The 13,859-nt window shown below is 43.4% G+C and overlaps 1 protein-coding gene across 1 annotated transcript in view; it reads right to left on the reverse strand.

The window, feature by feature from the left end:
• ZFAT (zinc finger and AT-hook domain containing) overlaps positions 1 to 13,859 on the reverse strand; it is an 86,151-nt gene that overhangs the window by 62,605 nt on the left and 9,687 nt on the right. The window contains 1 exon segment of the mRNA XM_058808897.1: positions 4,823 to 4,993. Coding sequence (XP_058664880.1) covers positions 4,823 to 4,993 — 171 coding nt within the window.

A 13,859-nucleotide genomic window follows, 5' to 3' on the forward strand; every position in this document is an offset into this window, starting at 1 on the left:
TTTTCAAGCACAGGTGCTGAAAGACCTTATTGAATTGGTTGATTTAGAGGATATGGAAAAATAAATGACTTAAGGAATCTTAAAGGAGGATGATGCAGGAGAACAGAAGGCAGCATCGTGTTATTTGTAACCTAGTCAACATTTCCCTAAAACATACCAGGAAAACAAAACCTCACACTCAGAGACCACAGCTTTGAGTTAACCATGTAATTACTATCAGATGAAAGAGAAAGTATTCTGTCTTCTTACAGGAGTGACTGAACACCTGTCTGCTTAAATAATGTAATAAAATTGCCAAAAAACCTTACTATGAATAGAAAAAACCCAACTGTTCCCCATAACTTTTTGCAACTTTCCACCAGTGTCCTGAACTTTAATGATACTCTAGGAAAAGTAATTTTGTCTATTTCAGCCAAAAAGAAAGGGGTGATTTCAGTGCTATCAAAACTTCTTTTTGCTACCATTCATGTTATTTTGATATCCATCCATCACAACAATCAGTATTTAAATTGAAGAAATTAACAAACAATTAAAATAAACCCAACAACAATGATCTTTACATCACCCATCAAAAGGCCACAGTTTGCTAATAGGAATCACAGTTCCAACATGAGGAATTCACATGTGGATGCTGGTCAGACTCCTACAAAATAGTTAAATCCAAGGCTTGGAAGAATGAATGCAACTACCATATTCTCTGTGTATGATATTCTTTTCATTCCTTTGCAATGCAATCATCAGATTACCCAACAAAAAGAAATTAAGAAAAACCAGGTCAAAGAGATGCTTCTTCCTGGCTGTTTTAGTGAAAATTTAATGAAAAATAGAACAACACTTTCACATTAAGACAGAAATTGAAACAAAATCTTGCATGCAAGTAGAAATATGAAAGCTGCTCCTTTAGATGGCTGGTGAGAGAACCTCTGCTATGGCTTATAAAATTGCAGTTCTTATCACTGTGACTACTAATGGTATGGCAAATAAACAAAGAATTACAAACATTTCTAAAATTTGCACAGTGTGTCCAGCAGTAGGAGAATTTACAGCACTTCTCAACCATGTAAAAGGGTTGGTGGCAAGAGGCAGGCAGCAACAAACACAGGAACAGGAGGGCTCATGTGAGCAACTGAAACATCACCAGAACTTCTGAGGTTTATCACAGTCATTTCTTTTCTTTGGTCCTTGGTTTCCTTTTTCCAAGACAGAACTTATCTCAAGCTACTTTGAGTTAACAATGCCAGAATTAATCTTTTAATGAGGCACGTAACCACAAATTCCAGCTGTCTCTACCCAGCATGCCCCCAGTGAGCACTTCACACTGCAGTTACAAATTCCACCTAAGATCAACAGCACACAGTAATTTAATAGCAGAACATTGTCACTCATCTGCCAGTACATAACCAAGTTAATCAAATATTGCTTGTTAGAAAAAAGAATCTATTTAACTGCTAAAAATAAAGCAGTATATTAAATAAATAATAAAACCCCCCTAACACTTATTTCAAGGATGCTTAGTCATAAATAGAAGTTTTAAATTGGTCATTAAAAAGATTTTGAATTAAGATCCTGTTCCCTCAAGAACAACTTAGCTGTTTCTGGGGATTTTGCACTCATTACAGACTGACTGAAACCAATCTTTATGCTGACTGCCATTGGATGAGCAATGGCAATATCCAGGGAAGATATTCTGTGCTATGCTCTATAATTATGTACTCAAAGGCATAAAAAAGATACTTCAAAAAGTGAGTAATGAAATAAACCATGTGTCTATTTTTATACTGTTCCTTCACAGGAATTGTTCACATAAGCTTGTCCAAATCAATCTATTTAATACAAAAAGTTTGTCAGAAGTCACAAAATGCTTGTGCAAATGTCATTTAAATCTCCTGACCACATTTTAACAGGCTGATGCATTATGCAATATGAATCTTTCTCAAATGCCAGTATAAAAAGCTTACATTTCATCACTTACAACAGCACAACATATTCAGACTCTTCTGCATACAGTGTCACACAAATGCACCCATATAAATCTCACCCTCGGCCTCATTTTATTACAGTTCTGTGTTTGTAGCACAGCACCTGCAACACCTCCTGTCCCCCAGGTGTGAATGAATGCAGGCTCTGGGGGCATCCTGTGCTCAGGCAAGGATGAGGCTGATGCACACACACACCATGGCTGTAAGTGACCTTAATGGCTGCATCCTTGGAGGAAGTGATGACACTCACACTGTAACTTTCTCTGAGGTTTCATAACAGACAGAGATGCATCCCATAATCCACATACAGCCCAAACCAAACAACAATCCAGCAGGTAGTAACAGTATGAATAGATGAAACCAGAGCCATTGATGCTGTCCCACAAATCCTCACCAATCTAAGCAAAAGCAAAAGCAAGCTGAGTTTTGACAAGCACTGTGAAGGAAATGGAGATCATTGTGAAGAATTATAAAAAGCCCTAGGCTAAACTGGAGTATGAATGACTACAATTATCTGTCATTTCCCAAAACAAAGATGGCACACTCCAGTGCTGGACAAAATGTGACCTGTGTATAGATGTACAGCAACATCTCCCTGGTACCCTTGGTCCCACTTCATAAAAAAAAATTTAACATCATTGTGCCAAAATGTTTAGAACAAATCAACTCTAAATAGATCATGGCTTAACAATGGGAAAGTGGTGTGACTAAACAAAATTCAGCAGAGAGCACTGTAAATAAAATAACATTAGAGTAATAAACACATATGACATGCCTAGCACTTTACTTGTCCCCAGTACTTATAAAATCATTAATTCATTACTCAGGAAGAACAAAGAGCTCCATTAGCAACTCAGCATTCACTCTTCTATACCTATTGTGGGGTAGCTACAGTATTTACCAATAATTGGAAGAGAAATTACACTTTCAAAGGAAAAAAAGATGTTCATCTATTAGTCACCAAGTACTAAAAGTTCTAATTTCCAAGACTAATTTCTAAGACTGGTGATTCACCAATTACTTCTCCTTTCAGTGACAACACTGAATTACTGCAAACACTGGTTCACTAACAAATAATTGTATACTACAAACTTTATAAGTTTTATTTGCTGCAGATTCCATAGCAGGAGGGAATAATTGATGCTTTCAAAGAAGAACTCTTTCCAATCCAATGTTCAACTGTAGATTACAGTATTTTTTTAAACGGAGCACAGAAAATAAATCAATGGGACTTCAGAACCCTCTTCTCCAATCAATGTGTCTGATGGGAAAGGAAAAATTCTAAAGAATGCTTAGAATATGACTTGAAAACTGTGGAAAAGTAATTTACCTTGATATTCTTACTGACAGCAGATATCAGTTGGGCTATCTAACCTGAAAAAAATGGCACCGTATAAGCCCATCAGATGAATAAAACTATTCACCAAGAATAATGAGAAGGTAAATTACAAATATATAACTTAAGAATGTTATATTTTACATAAGATTTGCATAGCTGTTTTCTTAAAAGCTAATTATGCTAATTTCTGTTGCTGCAGATCATAATGGTAATTACAAACTATCCTCCTAAATGTACAATGCATGCTGAACACATACAATACAGAAAGTGCAGATACTCCTGACAAAAATGCAAAGAGAAGTTTACAGAGGAGCCTTTTTTATTAAAATTAATAAGAATATGTTACAAGGTACCAGTCTCACTGTGCTCAGAAACATTTGCAGTGGAAGGATAACAGGAAACAAAGATTGTAGAAAGGAAAATGCATTTTGCATGCCTGAGGAATTAATTCTGTGCTACAAAAATAAAATTAGAATGCCATTTTGAAAACTGATCTGAAATTTATTCATCACCTTCTGATACACTGGTAATTCTGGGCATTATGTGAAATAATACTCTGGTGAAATTTTTCCCCACCAGCCACCTGAGGAGACAGCAGCTCTAGTGAAATACTAAATGACCATTATTAGAAATATCTTCTTACACGGATGAAGTTAATATAACTACTGAATTACTGCTGGCAAATAAGAAAAGAAACATCACATACATATGTTAACAACAAAAAATTCTTGGAGGTATGGTTTTAGAGGGCAGTTGATTCATAAGCACATAGGTTTTAAAATCCAGAAATTATAATGACTGAAAAATCCTGGTAATTGTGTTAAATAAGAGCTTTGCCAGCAATACAAATCCATTACTCAGTGAGGGCATAAGAGAAGATAAAAAGTCTGAATTATTTTTAACCCATTGCTAATATTCCAAAAGATGGAAATTATCTGAAAAATGGAATGGAATGAACGTAACTTCTTCCATTGCACAATAAAACTTTTATGTGTAACTAATTCAACCTCTGATTGCTTTATTTACCAGCATCACTATCAAAACAGTTATAAATTATGAATTGTGCCACTTCCTTTTTGGAATAGAACTATTAACATTACCTGAATCACAGCAAACATGTTAGACAACTCAAAAGGGACACCTAAGCCTCAAGGCACACCTCACTCATGGTGTCCTGATGGCTGTTCACTGCTGCTAGACAATCTTCCCACTGCTCCCACTACAGAGCTCCATTTAAGGCTGTAGGAAGCAAACTTTGCTATAGCTCACATTGAAAATTAATGGACCAATGCCAGCATTCCCTAAGACAAATTGAGTTTATCCACATCTGCCATGTGACCTATTCTGTGCTGAATGAAATTTGGGGTGACAGTTGCACAGCGCTTATTATAAAAACCAGCTATGGAAACCATTCCATACACAATGCAGAGTCATCACACCACAAGGTTTTATTAAAAGAATATGTAACACTGAAAATGACATTTCTCTCAATTTCTGAATGTACCTTCTCCATCTTTGCTTGTGTTTGTGGGTGCTGATAGAGGCTGGAGAGGAATAATGATGTCATCCACAGCAGTCCCTTCTTCCGTGTGTTTCTCGGAGACGTGAGACAACAGCTCGGACTTATTTGGTGAAAATAAGTTACAAAGCTTACACATGAAGATGGAATTGGTCCCTGAAAAAACAAGTTTAAAAACAAGGAATTAGTGTTTCCAAATGCAAGTTATTTATGTTACCATGAGTTATTAGGATTTTGGCTCAGTCAATATAGCAACTATAATTTACCCAAGACACATAACAGGCAGCAATGAGGTGAAATTTTGTTTTATCACTAAATGAACACATTCATAATATATTCCCAAATGAATTAATTTAAGAAATGGATAAACTCCTAGCTAGATCCTCATAGGACAAAAAATTTCCTCTGGCTGAAATCTTAGAAATGTTTTAACATGACATTGACATAAAAGGAAGAAGTACAATTTAAGACCTTTTCCCCTTCCAGCCCCAAACATCATTATAATTTTATGTATTTTCAAACATATTGTAAAGTTATATATATGACATGACATCCTCATGAAGTTCTGTGAAAAGTTCCTGTTGATTTAAGAAAAACAAACAAACAAAACCAAAAACAAACTAAAAAGCTTCAAAGCAGCAGGAGCAAATGAAGAATGTCATTAAAATGCCCCTTGGTCAATGCTTTAAATGGAAATTTGATACAACTTTTTAGGCAAATGGCCTTTTTAAATTCACAGGTACTTGAAGTGTGATGTGAAAGCAAAGAATCAAGAAAGTAAATAACAATACAGAAGGATTAATATAATCCCAGATTTTAAAAAACAGAGATTTTAGCCAGAGAAATTCAGAGGACTTCTGTTTTCTAACACTGCAGTCTTTTGGCTTAATGGTTGATTTTTGAAGAGTCCCTACTCCCTTCAGGTTCCAATGAAACAAAAAACAACCAGGAACCAATTTTAACAGCACATTGTTCTCCAGCTATATGTATGAAGCTCTGGTCCAGAGACTGGTTTCAATTGTTAACTTCCCTTCATCTCCCTAAGGAATAAACCCACTGAAACCAAACTGGAACAAGCAGCACTTTTGAGGTACAAGTCAAACCAAAGATCACTGGTTAAGTACAGAAATAACATGATAGTTTGTGAATTTTGGGATGAATCTGGGGGTATGAGAACAGGGAAGCTGTATTTTGGGACCTATTTTTAAAACAAACCTAAACACTCTCCTATTGAACCTTATTCTACCTCTTTCATGACACAAAAATTACATAGTTCACCCCACTCAAAACAAATCTTTATTTGAGGTTAAGAGCATTCCTGAAAGTTAAGAGCAGCAGAGGTGTCTCTTACAGGTATTTGCCCATGAAACATAACAAAAGCACAGCTCAAAACTAACAGGCAGGCTGTGCCTTCATCTCTTCCACAACATCTCTGAAAGAACAACTCCAATACTGCTCCTGTTGCTCGAGATATCCTCTTATTACACACACACAGCTCTGTAAGTGTATGACACAATCAATGTGTTCTTGGGAGCTCAGCTGGGCTCCTTCTCAGCCATTCTGCTGTCTTGAGCACACAGATATTTCTGGTTTGATTGCAGTACATTGAAATGTTCCTTTGAACTAGTTCTGCCCTAGTTAGCATTATTGTTTTGTCGTTTTTGGTTTTTTTTTTTAAGGGCATGAAGCCTGTTATTGACCCAGCAGATAACAACTCTTTTCTTTAAATGTAAACACAAAATAAAATCTATGAACATTTACCTAAACATTTAACCAATTGAAATCTCAAAATGTAGCTGACATTTCTGTTTTGAGGTTTTATTTGTCACTGTTTCTGCTTCCTGACCTGCTGGCTGTTCTCCCTAAAAGTTCAAACCCAGGGTTTTGTCTCTTGTCTCCTCCTTGAACAGCTGCAATCAGTACTCACACACCACTTTATCTCTCACTCCTCCCAGAAAGGACTTGGGGAGGGGAAGCAGAGCAAGGAGAGTGCCCAGAAGCCTCAGTGGGTGTTTAAAGGGTTTGATTAGCAAGGCCACCCAAAGCCAGGAGTGAAGAGCCCAGGGGGGAGAGCACACTCAGTGTCACTGAAGGTGCAGGAAGCACCAGGAGAACACACAAGTTTTACTCAGAGGTTAGTTGGAAACTAGAGTAAAGAAATTATTTTAGGAAGAATGCCTGGAAAAGGAGGTCAGAGAGCAGAGGATAAACTCTGCTGATCACCAGACTAAGCAAGTATGGAATAAGCAAACAATAATTGATTATGCAGTTGCTAATTAGGCAGCATAGCGATAAAGCAATGAGTTATAGTCAATTAAGTGTAAAAATCAAATCAGGAGTAAGTTAATTAACTATGCATAGAATCAATGACTAATTAGTGAATAATTAATTATGTAGGAAATCAAGTGAGCAATTAATTAGGCAGCAATTAAATATGCAGAGAAAGAAAAGAACAGTAATCAAGTATGCAGGTACACAAACATCAGGAAATTCAGCCAAAACCAATCCGGGACATTCTGTTCACTAAACATGTTTGTGGTAATTCATTATCTTCAGTTTGCCCCTATAAACTGTGCTAAATATACACTGAAATAAATAATACCAATAATTTTCCCCTTAATTGACTAGGTGGAAAATTGAGCTATAACATCAGCAAAGTCTTTTTTTTTCTAATTCTTCCAAAACCCTCAGCATATTGCTTAATTAGTAGGGATTTTTTCTTCACACTAAGCATATCTACAGCAAAGGGAGTTTAACAAATGGATTACTAAAAACAAAGAGCAAGCTGCTAACTAGGAAGCAGATTCCCTGATTCCCAATCCCCTTCACAAAGCATAAACCAGTATCTGTCCTGTTTGGCTTTAAAGTTGGAGTGGGGAAAGGGAAAGGGGCAAGAAAGCAGCACTTATCTTGGAAAGATCCTGAAATTAACAGGACTTAAGGGAATGAAGGAATATATTATTGTCATATGTACTTCTAACCAATGTATGCCAAAATCTAGTGCAAAGTACATTTTACCTAACCAAAAATTTAATTTTGCATAAAAGGAAGTCTCAGCATTGGGTATTATTTTATTTTTAATAACTACCTTTACAAGACACACAGGGAAAGGACACAAATGTGCATTTATGTACCCTAAATCATTCTAATGGATCCAAACCTTTTCACCTTTCCTTTCAAGGTGAAAAACTCAAAGCAGGCAAGTGTTAACAACTTCTGTGAGTGCCTTTGAAGTTCTGGAGCTGTTAAAGGGAATTAGAACTCCACAATTAAATTTAAAAAAAATAAAGTCCCTGGATATATCTTGGCCTGTGTAAAAAGTTGATAGGATCAATAATTATGCATCTAGTCAACCTTCCTAAAATATACAGCAATTAAGTTCAGAATATGAATAATAACTTATTTCTTTCTAAACTTACTACAGAGCTGAAACAAACTTTGTTGCATTATCACCATTAAATTCTTAACAGGAACTTTCTGCAACTAAAAACCTTATTCATCAGACTAGGACTTGGTCTTGTTGGGCTTTTGTTTTTGTTTTGTTTTTTTTTTTCTCGTTCTGTTGTTTTTGTACAGATATCAAGTACAATAAAAAGTGGAAAAGGTGGGCACAGCTATTCCAAACAAATTACTTATTTTGCAAAAGAACTTTTCACACACAAAGGTTGAACATGTAAGATATTGAAGTGTCTAAGAACAATAAACAAAACTTTTTCTGTTTAGGTAGAAGCAATGAAATGTGAGGTAGCAGTTAATATAAAGCAGCATGTAAAAAGCCAATAACTTTTGTTTAAGATAAGCAACACTATTTCTGAGTAATAAAATGTTTCCACTAAACATAAAAGAATGGGCAAATACAGGAGAAGAAATAATGATATCTTGTACTACTGTCAAATACTTTAAAAATATTTTACTTATCAGATCTCACTCCTCTCAGTATGTTAGAGGCTTTTCATTTTCAAAGCCATTTCAAACATCCAAAATTTTCACAAACATGTTAGTGTATTTCTGATTTTTATTGCTTTATCTCTAGGACACTTGTTTGTTGGTTTCATGGTTTTTTGTAGGGGTTTTTGTTGTAGCGTGTTCATTAAGTTCATTTAATTCCTCCTCCATTTTAGGTATCTGCTCCCCCCCATTTTGTGTAAAATGGTTCTGCCGTCCTCAGTTTTCCCGCCACAGCCCTGCCAGTTCTATTGTCAATCTGTTCGGTTATATAATTCCTCCTCCCCATTTTCCCTTATATGTATGCTTTTTCTCCTCCCTGGGCCAAGTCAATCACCTCCCACTCCACCTAGTATTCCAGAAGCTTCTCCTCTTTGGGGGTTGTGGTTGGCTGTGGTCCCGGGGCCCCTCCCATACCTGGTACCTATTGGGCTCTCCACTATGTCATTTGTATTAAGTTCATCCCCTCTTCTCCCCCTATTGGTCTTTTGTAAACCCCTCCCGGGTCCACTCCTTCCCTTTATAACCCCTAAGCACCCTTTGTTCTTGGTCATTCGCTGGGACATCGTGGGCTTTCCAATAAACCAAGTTTAGCCCCCCGGCGAGTGTCCAGCTCCTTCCTTCTCGTCGTTTAGCAGCGATCCAGTCCACAACCAGCACAGCCCGAGGCCTTACGATGCCGAGGGGCGCTGGCAGGTTATGCAGCGAGGTGTCAGCTTAACCTCAGCTAGCCGGACTCTGACCTTCTCTGCTCTAGAAGGCTAGATACACGTCGATGCAGTGTGGCGCCCAACGTGGGGCCTGGACTACGCCCGGATGCTTAGCCATTGGGACTGCCGGACCCCACGAACAGATTATAAATTCCTCTGGCCGTCAGACTACCTCCGGTGGCAGCAGACCCCGTTTTAGGGGTGGCGCTCCTGGGGGATTCGAAGCCGCAACTCCCCGCACCTGAGGAGGGCTTCGAGATGAGAAACCATCCGCCTGAACTTTTCATTTGCACCGCTGCTGGGTTAGGTGAGCCCTGGACTCGGTGGTTACCCCCCCTGCCTTTTTAATTTTCCCTGGGAGCCGTCCCTGCGCTGGGGAGCGCTCCCGATCCTTCTTCCCTTGGGGACTGGTTCCCGGGCGCTGCTCGGGGCCGGGGGAAATTCTCTCTCTCTTGGAACGGGGCGGGGGGAGAGCTCTTAGTGGGGGGCCACGGTCTGCCGCTTTTCGCGGGCCGCCGAAGGCCCCGGCAGGCGCCGCCCGCCGTGCCACGCGTCGGAGCCTTCTGCTGCGTTTTCGCGCGCGCGGCGTCCCTGCTCGCCGCGGTGGGGCGAGCTCCAAGCTCTCGGCGCGGCATCGGGCGGCTGCCGCGGTTTTTTCAGCGCGGGGCGGTTTTCCCGCTCGGTTCGCTGCGCCGGGGCCGCTCCCCCCCCCCCCCCTGCTTTTCACGCGCCTTTTTGCCGCGTGGCGCAGGGGGCCCTGGTGCCTGCCACGCGGCGCAGCTCTCGGCTCTGCAGGGGGGCTGCATTCCACGGCGGGGGAGCCTTTGTGCCTGCCTCGGCTCGGCAGGGCGTGTCCCAGCTCCCTCCTGCTGCTGCCCGGGAATTTTAAAAGCAGTATACACAGCTGCATTGTCTCTCTCTGCGGCGTGTTTTGCTGTCTTTTGGAATTCGTGCCGGCGGGCGCGGGGAAGCTCTGCCTTCTCTCTGTCCGGGGCGGGGGGCCTCTTGGCGCGGGGTGTTCTTCTGGGGACAGTCCTCACCCCTATCGTTTGTTGTTTTCCCTTTCCTGTGGGGTCTGCTTCCCCAGACTTGGGGCCAGGTCCTACCACCTAAATTCCTTTCTTTCCCCTCAGTGAACCCTCAGACTTGAGGACAGAGGGGGGAGCAGGGGCCGACAGCGTGTGCTTCATTGTTTTAGTTTGCATTTTTCTCAGGCAGGAGTGTTCCATTGTGGGTGCTTGCTCCTCCTGAAGTCACCTTGTCTAGGGTGCTTTAGGAGCAGGATCATGGGTGCAGGTCTGAGCAAACCCAAAAAGGAGTTTTTATTGTGGTTAAGGGTTTGTTACTTGGGGGAGGGTTTATTGCCCCCAAGAAAGAGTTAATAGTGTTGATTAGATGCGTATTCTCCCATTTCCCCGAAGTTTCCCCGGAACTTGCGAAGCAGCCACGGTTTTGGGCAGCCGTTGTAGCTAAATTAGATGAGGCCGTTAACTCCGGGGAAACTAAGCTGGCCACCGTGGCATATTGGGCAGGCAGAGTGCATGCCACACTCTGCCCGTCAGGGGAGCTGAGGAAAAGCCTTTCTAGTTTGTGTTTGTCTCCCCGTTCTCCCGGTTTGGTTGTCCCTACCCCTCAACCCTTACCCTCTTCCCATAGGCAGGAGCTCTCGAGGGGGATTTTGAGGGCTGACAAGAGGCAGGGGGTCCATCCTGCCCCTGCTCCCCCTCGACCCGTTCGGCCTTCCCCTTCGAGGAGCCCTGGCCAGGCTCCTTCTCTTCCCTCACCCTCTGACCCAGTCCCTAAGTCCCCGGTTAGTGTCCCGAAGTTTGTACGGTTTATGGAAGGTTTGCCAAATGGCTCCCAAGGAGCCCATTAAGGCGGCGACCGCGTGGTCGTTCCCGCCAAGGCTTCTTCTTTTTCCTCCAACCCTTTCCAGCCCAGTGCCAACCCCTTCCTTCCCCTTGACCCAACCCCTCCTCCTGTTGCCCCTCCTCCGGTTTCAGTTGCCCCTCCTTTGGTTCCTCCCTCTTTCCCACCCGTTTCTCCGCCCTCAGCTCCTCCCAAGACTCCTGCCTTTGCCCCACCTGCAGCTCCGCCCCCAATTGACTCCTCCCCCGCTCCTCCCTCGTATTCTGCTCCGCCTCTGAACTCCACCCAGGGGGCGGAGTGGGGTGGTGTGCTGCGCCCACGCCCTCGTCCCGCCTCTTTGCCAGACCCCGCCTCAACCTCCTCCTATTCCGGTTCCCACGCTCCCTCTTCCAGTTCCCACGCTTTGTGTTCCGGGGGTGGGGGAGGTGGATGACCGGAAACCAGAGCAGGCGCCTATATTGGAAGCTGCTCCGGTCACATACCACCTGAGCGGAGAGGGGAGCTACCAGGCCCAATGGGTGCCTTTAGCACAGGCCTGGATCAAGGAACTGTGCAAGGTGCAGAAGGAGTATACCCGGGAGTCCGAATACTTCCGGGGGCTCCTCTGTAACACCCTAGCACAGGGAGATCTGGTGCCTGCGGACCTGAGGGCCCTCTTCTCTAGTCTCACTGCACCCATAGAGTTTAGGGTTTGGGTGGCAGAATGGAGGAGGGAAATCTTGGAGGTTCTCCCAATTCTTTGGGGGAGCCCTTCAACGTCTCATGATGTGGATGGTCTGGTGATTTCAGAAGATCATCCGGTAGGCGAAGGGCAGTGGGCAAACAGGGCAGCGCAGGCAAGGGCTCTCTTCCCACAGCAGCTAGTAGAGGCCGGCAAGGCGGCACAGCGGGCCTTTTATAAGCTGGCTGTCATTACCTCTCAGTGGGAAGATGATGAGATTCGGCAGGGAGCGCAGGAACCCTACATGGCTTTCCTCGAACATTTATATCGTTATGTGGAGGCACAGGTGTCCGGGGACAGTGAGAGGGAGGACATGCTCAGAAGGATGGCATATAACAACACCAACTCTGAGTGTAGGAAGGCTATCAAGACACTCCCTCGAAGTCCCCGGCCCACAGTGGAAGCAATGATTGAAGCCGTGGTTAGTAGGGTTCCTTTACCATCGCGCCCGAAAAGGTCATCAGTTGCCTTCGCCGAATGCCCAGAGCCTGAGTCTTATGAAGCTGAAGCTGCCCCCGTCGCCGGACCTTCAATACCAGGGTCCGGCAGAAGATCAGCAGCCACCCACCCCTGCCACTTGTGTGGAAAATAGGACATTGGATGCCCCAGTGCCCCTTGAGGCAGGGGTTCTTTGAATACAGGAGGAAGGAGGAGGAGAAAGAGAAAGGGCCAAAAAACTAGGCCCTGAGCACAGCCCCTCCCTGCGCCACGATAAAAATGTGGCGGGTCAGTTAACATCCAGCGGGAAGGGAGGAGTAAAGGGAGAGCCGCCGTTCACGTTGCCGGACTTTACCAATTTCCTGGACTTGACTACTCCAACTTGTGGTACCTCGCCTAATCCTGCGCTTAACACCATGTCTTCTGTTTCCCCCTACAGGCTGCAGCTCACTAGGGATCTTTATCTCCCAAATAGTGATATTCAGCTGGTGTCTGTCATCCTGCAACACCCGGGTCACTGGAGGAAACTAGGACGTTGCAGGTGGACCGTCGTCGGGGACACTGAGCACACGCCACGAGACATCTATATCGTCCCGGGTTTGGTAACCACCGACCGGGACCATTTCACGGTAGGGCTGTACTGTGTCCGACCCCCTCTCTTCCTCTCTAAGGGACAGATTATCGCCCAGGCCATCCCAGTTCCTGATAAAGATCATTGGAAGCAACCTGCTGAGGAGTCATCGCCTCTGATGGTGGCCTGGGCACAGCTGGTAGGGAGGGAGAAACCCCGCCTGACTTGTCAGCTTTCGTTGGGCGGGGACAAAAAGATCGTAATGGGTCTATTGGACACAGGGGCAGATGTCATGATCATTCCCTCTCGGGAGTGGCCGTCGCATTGGGGCTTGCAGAGCGCTGCAGGCACGATCTTGGGTGTTGGGGGCCTTCAATTGGCAAATCAATCTAAGAGCATTGTACAAATTAGGGGACCCAATGGGCAATTGGCTTCTATACACCCGTTCATTTTAGATTACACCGAGCCTCTCTGGGGAAGAGACCTGCTAGCCCAGTGGGGAGCCAGAATTGACCTGCCAAAGGCTCCCCAGGTTTTTCGGGCGGTGGCCACTGAAGAGCGCCAGACCTGGAAACTGAATTGGCTGTCAGATAAACCAGTACAGGTCTTACAGTGGCCACTTAATAAGCAAAAATTAAAGGCGCTCAACGAGCTCGTTCAGGAGCAGCTGCTAAAAGGCAACCTGGTGGAGATCATGTCACCTTGGAACTCCCCAGTGTTTGTCATTAAGAAGCCGAATAAGGATAAGTGGCGGCTCCTGACCGACCT

The sequence above is a fragment of the Ammospiza caudacuta genome, chromosome 1 (assembly GCF_027887145.1).
Source record: "Ammospiza caudacuta isolate bAmmCau1 chromosome 1, bAmmCau1.pri, whole genome shotgun sequence".
Classification (NCBI taxonomy): Eukaryota; Metazoa; Chordata; class Aves; order Passeriformes; family Passerellidae; genus Ammospiza; species Ammospiza caudacuta.